At 59.4% G+C, this 17,936-nt stretch overlaps 3 protein-coding genes across 3 annotated transcripts in view; 2 read left to right on the top strand and 1 right to left on the bottom strand.

Moving 5' to 3' along the window:
* The window catches only part of LOC144731436 (superkiller complex protein 3-like), a 36,462-nt gene extending 30,761 nt beyond the window's left edge, over positions 1-5,701 (top strand). The window contains 7 exon segments of the mRNA XM_078612473.1: positions 164-295; positions 577-707; positions 1,117-1,272; positions 2,851-3,003; positions 3,307-3,440; positions 3,880-3,994; positions 4,676-5,701. Coding sequence (XP_078468599.1) covers positions 164-295; positions 577-707; positions 1,117-1,272; positions 2,851-3,003; positions 3,307-3,440; positions 3,880-3,994; positions 4,676-4,753 — 899 coding nt within the window. The 3' untranslated portion in view covers positions 4,754-5,701.
* On the bottom strand, positions 5,702-14,573 carry LOC144731437 (protein FAM81A-like). The gene is made up of 9 exons (XM_078612475.1): positions 14,485-14,573; positions 12,891-12,952; positions 11,415-11,781; positions 10,470-10,588; positions 10,221-10,350; positions 9,999-10,105; positions 9,425-9,560; positions 8,466-8,664; positions 5,702-8,247 (listed from the first exon to the last, which is right to left on the bottom strand). The coding sequence occupies exons 2-9, from the start codon at positions 12,935-12,937 to the stop codon at positions 8,126-8,128; spliced, it is 1,227 nt and encodes a 408-aa protein (XP_078468601.1). The 5' UTR covers positions 12,938-12,952; positions 14,485-14,573; the 3' UTR covers positions 5,702-8,125.
* A 2,041-nt stretch (positions 14,574-16,614) lies between these two features.
* The window catches only part of LOC144731435 (dmX-like protein 2), a 66,853-nt gene continuing 65,531 nt past the window's right edge, over positions 16,615-17,936 (top strand). The window contains exon 1 of the mRNA XM_078612472.1: positions 16,615-16,908. Within this exon, the coding sequence (XP_078468598.1) occupies positions 16,822-16,908 (87 nt within the window). The 5' untranslated portion in view covers positions 16,615-16,821. The remainder of the gene's footprint in view (positions 16,909-17,936) is intronic.

Raw genomic sequence — 17,936 nt, 5'->3', positions numbered from 1 at the left:
GCCGGCGGGGGTCCCCCCCCCCCCCCCACGAAGGGGGAGCCGCGAGGGAGTCTCCCACGGATTCGTTAACCGGCCACGTTCGCCAAACGGCGGCGGCCGGAGGAAGCCTGCGCTCGTTGAAGCCGCCGCTGAGTCGTTGCCCCTGTGCGGACGGAACCTGCAGACGACGCGGCGAGCTGGGCCTGCGTCCTCGCGGCCAGCCACGCCGACGCGGTGCGGCGCTGGGCGGACGCGACGGCCCCACGGCCGCGCCCGGGCCTCAGCGACGCCGTGCTGGACATCGTCGCCACGCGAGGTGAGCTGAGACGCCGAGACGCAAAAACACAACCCAGTGTACGCGTGCAACAGTCGGCTCAGCGTTGGCCCGATGTTGGCCCGACGTGGTCGGCGCCTGCCGAGTTAGGTTCTATCGTTTCTTCTCCTCTGCTGCACCCCCCCCCCACTTCCTCGTGTGGAAGCCTCTCAGGCCTGGCGTGGTGTTGGCCACCTACCACCTCGTGTGCTGTACTTGACCCAAGTCTGTTAAGGGCTATACGGGTGGGGGGCATCTTGCCTGTGTGGTGCGCGTGTGTGTAGTGAACGGCGGTGGCGTGGAGGCCGGGCTGCATGACCTCGGCGGCTGGGTTCACTGCCAGGCGGCCTCAGCCGAACTCTGGGAGGGCCGAAACAAGGCCGCACTCAGAGCCTGCTTCAAGGGCCTTGACTCTGTACGCACACAACACACACAACACACACAACACATGCACACACAATGCATACACAACGCACACATCCGCACGCACACAACACACGCACACAACACACGCCCACAAACACACGCACACAACATACACGCACACAACACACACAACATACACACAACACACGCGCACACAACACACACACAATGCCTGCAACACACGCACACAAAACATGCACACAACACACGCATGCACATTAATTATGCCTCTGAATCGTCCCTCCTCCCCCCCCCTCCCTCCGAGAGCGAGGATGCGAACGCCGTGGTGGCGGCGGAGTGGCGTGCTCATTATTTATTCATTTAATTCGTGGGACATGCTCTTCTTCCGCCACCCCCTCCCCCCCGCCACCCCCACCACCACGACGTCGCCCTCTCAGCTGGGCGACGACGACGGGGCGCGATCGACGCTGAGCTTCGTGGCCGCCCTCGTCCGCTTCTGCGAGGCGCTCACCTCGGGCGGCCGGAGTTGGGGCGGCGCGCTGGAGGACCTCCGCTCCGCCACGCTGGACGCCGCCACCCCCTACGCCTGGCAGGTACGAGCGGGGGAGCGGGGGGAGCTGGGGGAGCGGGGGGAGCGGGGGAGCGGGGGAGCGGGGGGAGCTGGGGGGAGCCGGGGGGGAGGGAGCGGCGGGGGGAGGCGGGGGGGGAGCTTGGGGGGAGGCTGGGGGGAGGCGGGGGGGAGGCGGGGGGAGGCGGGGGGAGGCGGGGGGGAGCTGGGGGGAGCTGGGGGAGCTGGGGGGAGGCGGGGGGAGGCGGGGGGGAGGCGGGGGGAGGCGGGGGGAGGCGGGGGGAGGCGGGGGAGGCGGGGGGAGGCGGGGGGGAGGCGGGGGGAGGCGGGGGAGGCGGGGGGAGGCGGGGGGAGGCGGGGGGAGGCGGGGGGAAGCTGGGGGAGCGGTGGGAGTGGGGGGAGGCGGGGGGAGGCCTGCCCCAGGTTGACTCAACCTTAATTGAGTGCCCGGTGCGCTATATTAATGCCTGATGCATTAAACATCGGCGCTGAGGGAGACAAAGGTGGCCGGGCGTGGTACTGGCCACCCACCCCCTAGGTGTGCCATGCTGGTCTTGACGGGTGCTCGCGAACAGCACTTTCTCCAACAGTGTGTTTCAAGCGATACGGGAGATGTTAGTATATTGTGTAAGTTGGGGGAGAGGTGGCACAGGAGTTGGCGCACTGCGCTCCGGACGCGGCCATCCGAGTTGGATTCCCGTGACGGTGTGACGCGTGACGGGGCGTGAGTGGTGTATGATGGGCTCCCCGCTTCATCCGTTCCGCGCCGACCAGCGCGTTGAAGTACGACAAGAGAGACCTCTAATCTGCGTGACTAAACAGGGCGGGATATTACGTCGTGGGTGTGTGTGTACAGGACTGTGACCCTAATAAAAGACCATGACCCCTAATGCAGGACTAACTATGTTTAACACGTCGCAGGCTTTCGTGACCAATATTATCCATAATAGTGTTGTTTTTTGCGTTAGATCGCGTCAATGTAAATGTCGTTAAGAATTGCCACCACCCGACACAGCCACAAATCTGGCTGTCGCCTGATGAAGCCGGTTGTAATTACCGGCGAAACGTCGTGCTCAGATTGTAAATGTTGTGGATTTGTTCTCCCACACACCGACGTGTGCTGTGCTCGTAACAAATTGGCACGTTCTGTTTACGTGACAAACCTTACTAATTGGCTGTGTCGGGTGGTGGCGGGGTTAACGACACATTTATATTTACGCGATATAACCCCCAAAAAAACCTCCATCAAGGCCTAACTATATTGTGATCCTAACTGACAACACAGCCCCTTAAAACATTTGTGATTTAACAAAGCGGCGACGTGGTTTTAATGTTGAGTAGCTCATCATGTTGTGGTATACACGGGAGAGAGACACAGTTAACGTTGCTTTGGCAGTCCATGTTCTGTGTTACCGTGTGGCACACCGGTTACCATCGCCCAAACCACTTCGACTCCAGCAAAGTGATATCGTGACATCGTACAATGTAGTCAAAGTAATGCTACACCAGTTCGTGGTGTGGTTAGTGGAGTTAAGTGTGTTGAACTTCTTTCGCACCGTACGTAGCCAACCGTGATAACTGGCGGTGCGTGCGTGCCACGCAGGCGCTGGCCGGCGTGTACCTGCGCGCTGGGAGGGCGCTCGCCGCCGAGGTTTGCTACCGGCACGGGCTGCAGGTGGCGGCGCGCGTCGGCGACTTCTCGGGGAAGGTCTCCTCCCTGCTGCGCCTCGCTCACCTCGCCGTCGTCATCGTCGCCGTACGGGGGGGGGAGGGGGCTCGCACGCACGCGTACACACGCACGCTGCGTACACGCGCACGCTGCGTACACACGCACGCTGCGTACACGCTGCGTACACACGCACGCTGCGTACACACGCACGCTGCGTACACGCTGCGTACACACGCACGCTGCGTACACGCGCACGCTGCGTACACACGCACGCTGCGTACACGCTGCGTACACACGCACGCTGCGTACACGCGCACGCTGCGTACACACGCATGTACACGATTGTTGCCGTGCTGCGAGTCAATGTGTACGGCTCTGTGGGTGCCACAGGCCGGGGTGAAGGAGGAGCGCTGGGCGCCGCTGGCGCAGGAGGCACTGGCGACGTTGGCGAAGGCGGCACCGGGGGAGGCGGTGACGCGGCTCCTGCAGGGGGCGCTGCCCTTCTGCATGAACCCCGGGGCAAGGTGGCGCGCGCACGGGGACACATCTTGAAACATTTACTGACACACACACTGACGAACACACTGACACACACACCATTCACTGAGACAACAAAGACAAAGATCCCCTGCATAGCTTGAACAGACTTTTGGCGCAAGTGCTGTTAGCTAGCACCTATGAAGGCCGGCACAACGCACGAGGGGGCGGGTGGCGATGTTCACGCACTGCACCAGGTACTCGTTTGAGGCTGAGTCGACATAGAGGAGGCTCAAGACCAGTTCAAATATTCGCCACTATTATTGGTCTTGAGAGGGAATCGTAGCACAGTGCGCGACCATTGCACCACACAAACGCACACAAGTGCACACACTCACGGGTACACGCCTGCTCACAAACGCACGCGCCTCCCCCGGTCTCTCTCTCGCTCTCTCGCTCTCTCTCGCGGCCTCACGCCGTCGCCAGGCCAACGCGCAAGGCCCTGGAGCGAGCGTCGCGCGGCGCCGGCACCGAGGCCTCCATCGCGCGCTGCCTCCTCGTGCGCCATCTGCTGCTCAAGAGCGATGACCACCTCCTGCAGGTACACGGGGCAAGGACGAAGGGTGGCCTTGACCGGACTCGCGGTGCAAGTGCTGTTTGCGAGTAGCAGCACCTATGAAGGGCGGAACGGCACACGAAGGGGTGGTGTGGTCTGGAGTATTCGTTAAAAGGCTGGGTCGACCTAGGAGGGGGCCCAGGACCGGTTCACATATTCGTCACCGGTGTTGGCCATGAGCAGGAATGGAAGTCGAGTTGCCGGGTTCGTGGTGCATGCAGCGCACTAAACACTCTGCCACCGTTCCACACCTGGCATAAACAAGACAAAGATCCCCCATATAGCCTTAACATATTCCTGGGGAAAGTGCTGTTTAGCGAGCACCTATGAATGCCGGCAAGGCACACGAGGGGGCGGGTGGCCAGCACCACGTCCGGCTGCCTTTGTCACGCCAGTGGCGATGTTGACACACCGCACCAGGTACTCATTTGAGGTTGAGTCGACATAGTGGAGGCCCAGGACTAGTTCAGATAATCGTCACTGGTTTTGGCCGTGAGCGGGAATCGAACTTGGCTTGCCGGGTTCGTAGTGCAGTGCGCTAACCATTACAATACCGCTCAGACACACGCTTGCGTATATGTGCGCACCTACGGATGCCGTACCCTACGCCCATGCGGCGATGGCGGTCACTCTTGACCCCGGCTGCTGCTGCTGTTGCGATCGCAGATCTTGCTGGAAGACGTGAAGACGTGCGGGGACACGAGGACGCTGGCGCTGCACGCGCGTCTCTCCGCCGGAAGCTAGAGAACCGCCCGCTCACCTGCCCGCCAAATCGCCAACCAACCCCACCCCCCGCCAACCTACTTTCCCACTCGCCTTCCTGCCCCTTGGCCTGTGAACAGGGTCACCGCGCTAACGACCAGCGAGCGATGGCGTGCGACGTCGGTGCGCCTGCGGACTCGATCCTGGCATCCGCGACGCACGCGCGTCGTTTTGCGTAAGAATCAGTGGTTGTGGATGCATGGAAATTACGAGCGAACGATGTGCCGGTGCACTCTCCTACCTCTCATCTCACTCTCAAACCTCTCCGCCCTTGTCTGCCCATTCATCTCAAGTCCTCGCTCGAGGTTTTGTGTTGCCCTCGGCTATTCTGCAGGTGGTGGAGGTAGCGCAGTTGTTACACTCTCGCACCTCGCGGCAGAAAGCACCTGGGTTCGATTCCCATCTTGGGTGACTTTCTGTTCTCCCCGTGACCCGCGTGGATTCCCTCCGGGTTCTCTCCCACGGATAAAAAACAACCCACGCACAATGTAACTATTGGGCAAAAATATCCCGATGTTGAACAATTACCTGCCAATGACTCAACTGAGATCACGCTGCAGCAGCAGCAACGCAGCTCCCCTCCCGCGACAACTGAAAAGGATTCTTGATACTCAGGCCTTTGCTGGGTTAAAAAAAAAGCGTGAAGGTAATAATATAATACAATAATAATGAAATATAAAAATGCACAATGTCTTGTATTGCATTAAAGCACGGGTCCGGCAATGACCCTTGCTGCCCCTTGCTGTGCATGCTGCCCCTTGCTGCCCCTTGCTGCCCGTGCTGCCCGCCGGGGCAGGTTGGTGTGGCTGGCGCAGAGCAGCGTTGCCCGCGACGCCCTCTGAACCGCGTTGTGCCTCGGGAGTGAAGCCCACCGATTGCCTTACCGCACCCGCTGTCGCGATGGAATAAACTCAGAGCTGCTCACTCTAAGCCGCCTCTCCGCCTTTATTACAACACCGCAGTCAGTGTGTGTGTGGGGGGGGGGGAGTGGCGGTGCAGTGGTTAGCGCTACGCTGTGCAGTGGTTAGCGCTAAACCGGCGACCCGAGTTCGATTCCCGCTCACGGCCAACACCGGTGGATCGCGTTTTAGGCCACGACTCGATTATAGTCACAAGTGTAACAGTTCATCTTGGGTGCACAACGTAAACACAGATACGTGGCCGTGATTGATCACGTTTTTGTACAAAAAAACATCTTCATCGCATCACGGGCACAAGCAAAACATTTTAAAGTGAAAATTCACCGCGATACAAACTCGCGCACGAACGCATTCATCGCCGAATTGTAAGGCGCACTCTGAAATGTAAAATGTATGCAAACGTAACGATTGGGGAAGGCATTGCTGGGACCTGACATGGAGAGACGAGGCCACTGCCAACAACATCATCTGCTTAATATTTACATGAATCTCCGGTGCATCTTTACTAATCTCCGCGCAACTGTGCAGCCGATCAGTGTGGACACGGTGGGAGAGGGGGGGGGGTATCTCATAGCTCGTGTTAAACCTCGCAGTGCCACGGGCAAGCGCTGTGGCCAGGAGACACGGGGAGGTGGATCACCGCACAAGTGTGGGGGTGTCGAGGGTGAGCCCCATACCCTGAGCTCGCAAGGAGAAGGCGGGGGCAGCAATGTGCAGACGAATCTGAAAACATCTTAATGTATAGAGGCCCGCAGAGCTTGGGCGATTGTTGGTAGCGCCGGCTCGCCGCCCGCCTGCTACCTTCCGGCTCTCGTGTCTCTGGTTCCTCGGTGATTGTGAGAGATGCGATCCGCCTGAGCGGTGGAACCCCGACACTAAATGTAAAACTAAACATCGTCGTCGTCGGAAATGGACGTGCGGCCCAGGAACGGGCGCTTGTCGACACTCGGCAGGCGTCGGTAGCTCCTGTCGGCAGAGAGCTGTAAAAGTGAACTTCACCGAGTCGTGGGAGAGACCTCGCGCCGGCAACAACAGCGCCGGACAATTTGCCGAGCAGCGGTTGTGCGTACAGACAATCCCCGGGTTGCAGAAGAGCCAACTTACGGACATCCTATAAATCATGTAAAAAAAATGTCAATGTGCGGAAATGTTTGCGTGAGCTACGTAAACTTGAATAGTGCAGCGCGGTGAGGTTGCGGATGAATACCGTGGAGCCAGGCGCAAGGCAGGGCAGCCTTACACGAGGCGGGCGCCCTTACGCCTCACTCGAGCGTCACGAGGATTAAGGTAAATGGCATTTTTCTTGATTTTTGGAGAAAATTGTTCAGTTTCCGAGATATGTAAAATGCGGGTTACGGATCGTTCTCGGGAACCTAACCCTTCCGTAACCCGGGGACCGTCTTCTGTTAACATTATTTCGAATTGCACGTGGCCAACCGTGCTGATCGTCGGATTGCATGTGGCCTGCGTGGGAAGAGCAGGCCAACTGCCCTCCAGGGGGCAGCGAGCTACAGCTGCCCTCTCTGGTGGAGGCACTTGCGCCAGCAGTGGCATGAGCAAGCAATTGCAGGGCTGCACCTTTACCTGACACGGAGTATGCGGATACGAGATTATTCGTGGCCGGCAACGTTTTGTCTGCGGCGAAAGTCACGAGGTTTGCCGCGAAGTCGCTTCGGCGGACCTGTGTGTGTGCGAGGAAACCCCGCGAATGTCGTGAAAGGACACGGATAGAATGATCCGAGTGAGATGCTAGAAGAGATGTAGACGAGAGACAGATGCCACCAGACGCAAGATGGAGGTGTAAATAGATCAGGAGCCATCCTGATCGGAGACGGGGCTGTCGTGAGACGAGAGAGGTGTAGATAGAGATGATGGGAATGTGAGGAAAAATAAAGATGAGGGAAGAGAGATTTTGGACAGAGATGTGGTGAGACGACGGGAGAGCAAAGGAGATGCGAGGAGGGAGACACCGGCAGGGTTGATTTGGTTCAGCCCTGATCACTCAGCAATCCGAGGCCCCTTTCGCTGCTTGATACAGTTAGATTTTGCTTCATTTGATTTTTGTTCGCTGATTACCGCCACTGTCAACGCGATCCCCGTTGTACCCTGATGATCTCTGGTGATCCCCGATGATCCCCAGCATGATCCGGTGATATCCGGTGATCGCCGGTGATCTCTGGTGATCGCCGGTGATCTCTGGTGATCGCCGGTGATCTCTGGCGCAATCTCCACCATGATTCTCAGTGATCCTCTATGATCCCCGGCATTCCCAGGTAATCCCCGGTGCTCCCTGGTGATCGTCCAGCACGATCCTTGGCATGGTCTCAGTGATCTTCTGTGATCCCGGCACGATCCCTGGTGACCGCCAGCACCTCCGATGATCCCAGGAAATCCCCGGTGCGATCCCCAGCGACCGACCCACCCCCCGCGTCGGTCACTCGTCCACCATGCGGCGGATGCGCCGCACCTCCCGCGCCACGGACTCGTGCTCGAGCCGCGAGCGAGCGTCGTGCACGGCGCGCAGGGAACTCAAGCTGTCGTGCACCGCGGAGAAACCTGCACCACAACATACGCGCACAAAGGGAAAAGGACCCCCGGTGTAGCCTTAACAGGCCGGAACGGCACGCGAGGGGGCGGGTGGCCAGCACCACGCCCGGCCGCCGTTGCTGGCGACCAACATGGTTATTACCCGGCGTTGGGCGCGAACGACCGCCCAACTGCCCGCCTGCGCGTCCGCCCGCGCGTCCGTCCGTGTGTGCGGCGTGCGCACGCACCGGCCTGGTACTCTGCACGCAGGGCGGCGACCTCGTCGTGCCGGCGCTTGTCGTGGCGCGTGACGCGCGCCGCCAGCCGCTCGGCGCTCTGCGCGGCTTGCGCCGACTCGCGCTCCGCGCCCGCGCGCCACTCCTCCAGCCGCTCCAGCCGGGACACCACCTGCTGGAGCTGCAGCTGCAGCCGGCGCTCCACCTGCTCCTGCGGCGCGCGGAGGGCGGTGGTGGGATGAGTGTCGGAGACGGTGCGAGAGTTTCCAGAGCAAATCCGAAGCATCTCTTTTTACGCGCCCTAGGCCAGGTTGTCGGGCAACCGAAATATTTTTTTTCGAATATTTCAAGAGCAGCAGTTGCGTGCGAATACGAGACGGTGGCGGCCCTTGACAAATGACGTCACGAAGCGGTCCTTAAAGAGCCGCACGCGGCTCCGGAGCCGCGGGTTGCCGGCCCCTGCCCTCGGCTGTCGTCGGAACTATTATCAGTACTGTGCAGTGTAACGCAGGGAGGTACAATACCGGTGATGGTGTGTTTATGTGTGTGATGGAGGGTGATGGTGGGTGTGGGTGATGGCGAATGGGGTGATGGTATATCTGTGCTTGGCGGTACTCCTGGGGAGCGGGAGCAGAACGGTTAGCGCTACGCTGCGCTATGAACCCAGCGACCCGAGTTGGATTCCCGCTCACGGCCAACACCAGTGACGATTATATATCTGAACCGGTCCTGGGCCTCCCCTAGGTCGACTCAGCCTCAAATGATTACCTGGCACGGTGTGTAAAAACATCGCCACTGGGGAGACAAAGGCGACCGGGCGTGGTGCTGGCCACCCACCCCCTCGTGTGCCACAGTGCCGGCCTTCATAGGCGCTCGCTAACGGCATTTGCCCCAACAGTCTGTTAAGGCTTTACGGGGGATCTTTGTAGCGAAGGTGCGGTGAGCGCTCAGCGCGGGCAGCTGCCCCTCACCGGCCGCTCGCGGACGGCGCCCGCCAGCTGCTGCAGCTGCCGGGCGACGTCGTGCTCCACGCGCTGCCGCTCGTGCTCCCCGTCGTGCTCCGCCACGTTCAGCGCCGCTCGCAGGTCCTCCATCCCGGCCTTCACCCTGACGCACGCACGCCACGCCGCCACGCCGCGGGGTCACTCTGCCACCGCCAAACCAGCAGCGCCTCTGGGATTGTTGGTTTGCCTGTTCACCTATTTGTCTCTCTCTGTCTCTACGTTCTCCCATTCGTCAATGTTTACATCTGTCCATCCATCCGTTTGACAATTTGTATGTTTGTTGTCTACCTATCTGTTTGTTTGTCCATTTGCCCATTTATTCTTCATCTGTCAGTCCGACGGTCAATTGGCCCATTGGTCCATCAGTCTGCCTGTTCATCCATCAGTCTGCCTGTTCGTCAATCGGTCCATCAGTCTATTAGTCTGACTGTTTGTCAGTCCATCAGTCTGCCTATTCATCCATCAGTCTGCCTGTTCATCCATCGACCCATCAGTCTGCCTGTTCGTCCGTCAGTCTGTCCGTGGGTCTGTTCCTTCTCACCTGGAGTCGAGCATCTCCACCTGGTGTCCGCACTCTCCCTGCAGGAGCCTGAGCCGGGCCTCGTGCTCCGCGCTCTCCTTCTCCAGCCGCGCCAGCACCTGCCCCACCTGGCCGGCGCCGCACAGCAAGTGAGCACGGAGTCATCCCTCCTCCCGCGCTACGGGTAAGCGTACGGAGTCATCCCGGTCGGGGCTGGGTTAGGGGGGCGAGGGCGGAGCTCACCTGCGCCTCCACCTCGTGCAGCTTGAGGTCGAGCGCGGCACGCGCGGCCGTGAGTTCGCGCGTGATGCCCCCCAGCGAGTCCTGCAGCGTGCGCGATTCCCCCGCGAGGCGCGCGATGCTCGCGTCGCACCTGCAGCAGAGCAGACACCGCCGGCATCGCCGTCGTCGTCAACAACGTCGTCAACAACGTTGTCGTCCCCATCGATTCGGTCATTATTTATCGCGCCCGTCAAGTCATCGTTGCCGCACCTGGCGACCCGGCCACGCAGGTCGCCCACGCCGGTCACGTGGTGCATCTCGAGCGTCTTCACGGCGCTGCTCGTGCCCAGCGCCGTCGAGTCGCGCATGCGCACCTCCGCCTCCAGCACCTGCGGCAGAGAGTGGGGAGTGGACGGTGCTGGGTTACGGCCGTGGCTCGCTTGGTGGGGTTAGCGATGCCATTCGGTGGCAATGGAGAAGTTGCTTTTTTTTTGGGGGGCCCTGTGAAAAGCTCCATTATTTCGCCGCCCCCCCCCCCCCCCCGCCTGACCACCACCCACAATTGGGTAAGTTTCTCCTACCGCCACTCGTGTCAATCAATCGATCAAATTAATTTCTAAAAAGAGCAGTTCGCGAAATGTATAAAAGTGCTTGTGCGCAAAAACATAATCGGATTTTTACATCCAATCACAATTCTAATTCATCATCTTAGCCGAAATTAAATGCATTGCTCCGCACCCGGACAGCATTCATCGTGACAATGATAATAGTCATACAAACTCAACGCAGTCATCAGAAACGTGCCTAGAATACAGCGAGGTGGTACATTGGAGACCCCAGGTGATGCACCTGCCAATCGTCTCAATCAGTCAACCCATGGCATCTGTCCTGTGACCTCCTCCTGCCAGCGAATCTTCCACACTTCACGTGATGGCTATTAAGTGCCCCTCGGCTGGCACAAGTGCTGTGGTCATGCCACTGCCACTTAGTTGTGAATGGCAGCTGCTGCTGCTGCTGCTATTCATGCACACGTGGTTGCCCGTGCTTCTGCGTGCACGCGGACAGATAAAGAGGCCTACGCGTGCATGCGTGACCGTGGGAGATAGCGACGCCTCGGGGAGGCCGTCATTCAACGGTGACTGCTGCTGCTGCGGCTAACGATGACGACGACGATGATGATGAGGCGTGCGTGCGCGCCGTCGCGCCAGGACGCGCCTCGACTTCACGTCCCAGCCGGTGGACGATGAGCGCGATGCTGCGGATGTGCTCTTCCAGCATGCGCCGCGCATCCCTCTCCCGCTCCCAGCCGGCGCCCGACGACGCCGCCGCCGCCTGCCCCGGGGCCCAGGGCCCCCCGGTGCGCAGGCTCAGCGCCACCTCGTCCCGGATGCGCAGCGCCTGCTCCAGCAGCGCGCCCAGCGTCTTCTCCTGCTGCGCCACGCGCCCCTCCAGCACCTCGACGCGCCCCACCGGCGCCACCAGCGCCATCGGCAGGGCGGGCAGGCGCGACGAGGAGTGGGGCGGCTGTGGAGAACGCTGCTCGCGTCTCGACGGCCCCTGCTGGCCGGACGACGGCCGTGACCTGCGGAGGGGTCACGGGGGGGAAACGGGCGATGAGGAGGCAGGGGAGCGGAGGTGGTGTGGGGGGAGGGCAGGGGGGTCAGAGTTCGTAGTTGATCTTTGGGTGTGGACACGTAATGATCTGGACAAATTACTGTTCTGGGACACTCCGCTGCCCTACACAGCCAAAGGAATTAAATGGTCACATGGTGTACAAGCGTTAGGGAGGTCGGCTCAAGTGTCAGAGTGCCAAGCCAGCACCGTTAAGACGTTGGGTTGGCGAGGTAGCCAGGTGGATGGAGGTTGGCGAGTGGAGTTGGGCCGGTGGAGGTGACTGGGTGGAGGTGGCCGGGTGGAAGGGGCCAGGTAGATGTGGCCGATTGGAGATAGCTGGGTGGAGGTGGCCGGGTGGAGATGGTTGGGTGGAGGTGGTTGGGTGGAGGTAGCCAGGTGGATGGAGGTTGGCGAGTGGAGTTGGGCCGGTGGAGGTGACTGGGTGGAGGTGGCCGGGTGGAAGGGGCCAGGTAGATGTGGCCGTTTGGAGATAGCTGGGTGGAGGTGGTTGGGTGGAGGTGGCCGGGTGGAGGTGGCCGGGTGGAGGTGGCTGGGTGGAGGTGGCCAGGTGGAGGTGGCTGGGTGGAGGTGGCCGGGTGGAGGTGGCTGGGTGGAGGTGGCTGGGTGGAGGTGGTTGGGTGGAGGTGGTTGGGTGGAGGTGGCCGGGTGGAGGTGGTTGGGTGGAGGTGGCCGGGTGGAGGTGGTTGGGTGGAGGTGGTTGGGTGGAGGTGGTTGGGTGGAGGTGGTTGGGTGGAGGTGGCTGGGTGGAGGTGGCTGGGTGGAGGTGGCCAGGTGGAGGTGGCCGGGTGGAGGTGGCCGGGTGGAGGTGGCCGGGTGGAGGTGGCCGGGTGGAGGTGGCCGGGTGGAGGTGGCCGGGTGGAGGTGGCCGGGTGGAGGTGGCCGGGTGGAGGTGGCCGGGTGGAGATAGCTGGGTGGAGGTGGCCGGGTGGAGGTGGCCGGGTGGAGGTGGTTGGGTGGAGGTGGCCGGGTGGAGGTGGCCGGGTGGAGGTGGCTGGGTGGAGGTGGCTGGGTGGAGGTGGCCGGGTCTCTCTTTGCAGTGGGGTGCTCATCACTAACCTGTCGGCAACGGGGATGACGGGGAATCTGTGGCTGAATTCCGTCATTTTGCTCGGAAAGACCTGTACAGAGACAAAGAACCCCTATATAGCCACAGAAGTAACGTGATTTACCGGAGGCTTGAGCTGGTTTTAGAGAGAGAGATATTATAGATGACAGATGCACAGACGCTCGCGTGGGGACGCGCGCTGCATGGCGACATCCGACACCGGACCCTCGAGAACGAACACCGAGATTGGCGGAACGTGACGCTGAATCCCCTAAATTATGCAATATCTAAATACGCCAGTACAATCCTAAGCTCCTCCACAGGACCCATACATTGCAAGATATCAGAGGCCTCTCTTAGTAAGATATGAGAAGCCTCATTTAGTCGGATATCAGAAGCATCACTTATTAAGGCATCATAAACCTCACTTGGTAAGATATTAGAAGCCTCAGGAGTATATTAACATTTTAATTACGAAGCTCCTTGTGAAATGTCACTGGGCAGGTTTCACAATTCAAGAGTGGACTCTGTGGGAGGAAAGGGGTAGAACATTTACAAGTGATCGGTAACGCATTACACATTCCAAAACTGTGAGTCTGTGATTTTAAATATTTACTTTTTCTTTCTCTGTGGAACAATGCGTGACCTCTAACAAACCCTTCAACTGCTGCACTGAGGCGTGGGGTTGAACAACCCCAGTCAACCGAAAGGTGTATGGGTAGCGGTATTTATCCAGCAGTGGGTTGATGGCCAGTGCTGTACATACAGCAGTCACGTTGCCTCGACAACGCCATGAGCCAACACAAGTTCCACCTTCGGGAACTTACAGTTGTATCAGGGGCGCCACGGTGGCCAGGAGATGTCCACTACCTCGCCTGCTACGCAGGAGGTCGTGGGTTCAATGCCGATCCTGACGCCTGCTGCTGTATATTTGGAGTTTGCGTGTCTCTCTCTCTCTCCCCCCATGGTCGCGTGGATTTTTGTCCGGGTCCTCCGTTTTCTCTCCACATTTAGAATGAACACCACGCGTTTAGAGTAGTTGGCTGCTAGACATTTCCACGTGATGATAAGCCACTTCGCTGAGCTATCATTTGTGGCCAGGTCGCTTCTGAGAAAGAGCTGTACAGCTCAGTGGGCCCTACCCGGTCAAATGAAACATAGTTTATATATTATTTCCCTTCGTCGTGACTTTACCGAAAGAACCAAGAATATGAATCACTGCAGTCACGAAAGCTTTAAATAAAAAAATAGTTTAGTTAAATAATAATAATTATTAAATCACGGTCTCAGACCGCTGCACGAACCAAAACGCATTGTGACCAGTAACAAACAGCACCGCTGAAGGCGCCACGACGGACGAGAATGAAACATTTGGGCGAGTTGACACGAATCTTCGCAGCAGCAGCAGCAGGAGGCCGAGGCACGAACTCGACTCTAAAAAAGTGAACTCATCTTGGGAAGGGTGAAAAAGCGCGGCAGCCCCAGCGCTTTCTCTCTCTCTGTTTACCTCTCGTCATGTCTACAGCGAGACCCGCCTTGCGTTCTAAGGTGGCGACGATGAGGAGGATGAAGAGGATGAAGAGGAGGATGAGGAGGGAGACTTACCTCGCCACGCAGGCGCCAGCTGCTCCGTTCGCCCACGACGCAGGCGGCTCCCGGGCGAGGCGCGGGGTTTGTTTACCGCCGTTCCCCGGGCGACCGGGCGGGCGGGCGGCAGCACAAGGCAGGGGGGGGGGCTGCCGGCAGGGGGGGGGGGCAGGGGGCTGCCGGCAGGGGGGGGGGAGCTGCCGGCAGGGGGGGGGGGAGCTGCCGGCAGGGGGGGGGGGAGCTGCCGGCAGGGGGGGGGGGCTGCCGGCAGGGGGGGGGGCAGGCAGGGGGCTGCCGGCAGGGGGGGGGGGCTGCCGGCAGGGGGGGGGCAGGCAGGGGGCTGCCGGCAGGGGGGGGGGGCTGCCGGCAGGGGGGGGGCAGGCAGGGGGCTGCCGGCAGGGGGGGGGGGCTGCCGGCAGGGCGGCAGGGGGGGGGCTGACGGCAGGGGGGGGGGGGCGCCAGACGTGGCGTGTGTGGGGGGGGGGCACAGGCGGCAGGGCCGGGTGGTGGTGGTGGCATAGCCAAGAGACACGTGGTTCGCGTGTGGGGGGAGCGGTGGTGCAGCGGTTAGCGCGCTGCGCTACGAACCCGGCGACCGGCAGTGCCCGCGGCCAACACCGTCTGAACCGGTCCCGGTCCCTGCAAGAGCCTCAACATGAGTAGCCCCGGTGCGGTGTCGTAAAAAAAGCCGCGCCACTGGGGAGACAAAGGCGGCCGGGCGTGGTTGTTGCTGGCCAACCCCAACCCCCTTCCCAAGACGTCCAATGGTGTCCTTCACTCACTTGGGATCGCGCCTCGCAGCGGCAACACCGCCGCCTTGCGGCTCCAACCCGGCACGGACCCTGCTGACGAACAATGGAGACATCACGGTCCATGGGGCACAGTGACATTTCTTGTGTTATTGGGCGTAACAATTAAAATCTTGACCAAATGTGCCTACCGTGTGTTGTCTATGTTTTCGTGTGTATATGGGTACTACTCTAAGATGTTCTCCGTTGGTTGGGTCCAGCAGCCACCGCGTGCCACAAGCAGCTTCTGTTTGGCCGCATCGAGGGGGCTAAACGGGCACGGGCTGGAGAAGAGATGGAGCTGATGCGGTACGGGAGGACGTGGAGCTGAGTGGACTTGCCGGTGTCAAGATCGGCCTCTGTGGAGGAGGCTCGTGAAGGACGCTACTAGGGTAGTGCCAGGCTAGGTGCACAGTGAGGCTATTGTGCAGTTGGAGGCAGTCGCCCTCCAGCAACAACGGAGGGTAGAGGAGCGACGCTCACAACAACGAGCGGATCGCCGGGCGAATAAAATTGGCACATTTAGGGGGTTCAGCCATCTCAGTCGGCCAACCCATGGCACCTGCTGGGTCTGCCTCAAAGTGCACCTAGCCTGGCACAGGCGCCGCTGGTGACCTCACCGTCACTTTGTGGCGAATGGCCACGTGTTGGTATTGGGAGACAAAGGCGGCCGGGAGCTACTCGCAAACAGCACTTTGCCCCAACAGTCTGTTAAGGCTGCAGTACGGGGGGTGATGCATCTGCCGGTCAAATCATTCAGTCAACCTCGGGGGTCTTGTCCCGTGACCTCCTGAAAGCAGCGAGAGCCTTCGACAAAGTGCACCTAGCCTGGCACAGGCGGCGCTCATGACGTCACCGTCACTTCGTGTCGGTGTTATTGGTGTCACGGGGGGGGGACTCCATTCCAGAGTGGACGGAAACGCGCCCGATGGGAGATCTTACTGAACACACCATTTGGTGATGTACAATTAATAATGCAAAAAAACACAACACATTTGTCAATAGTAACACTGTGTAATAAGCGACGTTTCGGACAATGACCCTTCTTCACAGTCAAATGAATGGCTATGAACAAGGGCCATACGCAGAATGTTTCTGCTTTTAAAAAGGGGCCATGAATGTGTTGATGTGCTATGAAGGGCCATTGCCCGAAACGTCGCCTGTTGTATATCGTGTTCCCCCACTTACGGCCACGTTTTTATTGGCGAGTTCATAGGGGTGCATGCGCATTCGGCAAGCGACATCGCGATACAGTGGGCGGGGCGGGGCGGCACTCAACGCGCGATGCATTTCCAGTCGTCGACGCACGCTCCGAAAGCGCTGAGGAGGGGGGAGGGTGAAAATCCGTCCCAAATCTCGCGAGACGCGGCCGGACCCGCGCGCGCTCAGATGAATGCGGAGGTCGGCAAACGAGATCTCGCGAGACTTTGCGCGGTGGCGCCCCCCCCACACCCCCGTACGGTGGTGACGCTGGCGATGGTGGTGGTGGTGATGGTGCGAGTCTAAGTGGCGGCGGTGGTTAGCGGTGGGTTAGCGGCGTTCTGCCCGGACATCGTCGGCGTCCGCCATGAAGCTGCACCAGGTGCTCACGGGCGCCGTGAACCCCGGGGAGAACACCTTCTCCGTGGGGCTCCTGGACGGCGCTGCGTTCACGGTGAGGCCTGAGGCACCTTGGCCCATTGGGAACCTGGGGTACATCACACGCACAAATAACACTCCACTAACTACACTAACTAGCGTAACTACACTAACTCGTGTAGCTGCCTTGGCTCGGCTACAACACTCACTGGCACGGCATTGCCACGGGTCCATTGGTCATGTCGCCGTGCTTGACTGTCGTGTTGTAGTCAAAGTCGCGGTGGTTAGGCGGGAGGGAAACGTAACGTTGACGAGTGTAACTTCATTAACTTACCTTGACTATCTGCGTCACTCGCTGCCACAGCTTTACTCAGAATACATTGACTATATCGCGGGGCCTTTGCTGTAGTCAAAATCCGAGTGGTTACTAGGCCAGTGGGGGAGCCGGTGTTTAATAACATTGACGAGCACCTCCGATTATCACACTAACCACACCACGATCTGGTGTCGCATTACTCTGGCTACATTGTACGATATCACTTTGCTGGAGTCGAAGTGGTTTGGGCGACGGGAACCGGTGTGCCACACGGTAACAGAGAACATGGACTGCCAAAGCAACGTTTACTGTGTCTCTCTACCGTGTATACCACAACACGATGAGCTACTCCACATTAAAACCACGTCGCCGCTTTGTTAAATCACAAATGTTTTAAGGGGCTGTGTTGGCAGTTAGGATCACAATATAGTTAGGCCTTGATGGAGGTTTTTTGGGGGTTAGATCGCGTAAATATCAACGTGTCGTTAAACCCGCCACCACCCGACACAGCCAATTAGTAAGGTTTGTCACGTAAACAGAACGTGCCAATTTGTTACGAGCACAGCACACGTCGGTGTGTGGGAGAGCAAATCCACAACATTTACAATCTGAGTACGACGTTTCGCCTGTAATTACAACCGGCTTCATCAGGCGACAGCCAGATTTGTGGATGTGTCGGGTGGTGGCGGTTCTTAACGACATTTACATTGACGCGATCTAACGCAAAAACAACACTATTATGGATAATATTGGTCGCGAAAGCCTGCTATGTGTTAAACATAGTTCGT

This window comes from Lampetra planeri, chromosome 39 (assembly GCF_965212315.1).
Source record: "Lampetra planeri chromosome 39, kcLamPlan1.2.h2, whole genome shotgun sequence".
In the NCBI taxonomy this organism is placed as follows: domain Eukaryota; kingdom Metazoa; phylum Chordata; class Hyperoartia; order Petromyzontiformes; family Petromyzontidae; genus Lampetra; species Lampetra planeri.
Note: the sequence above shows the minus strand (reverse complement) of the source record. Positions and strands in the feature narration are given on the sequence as shown.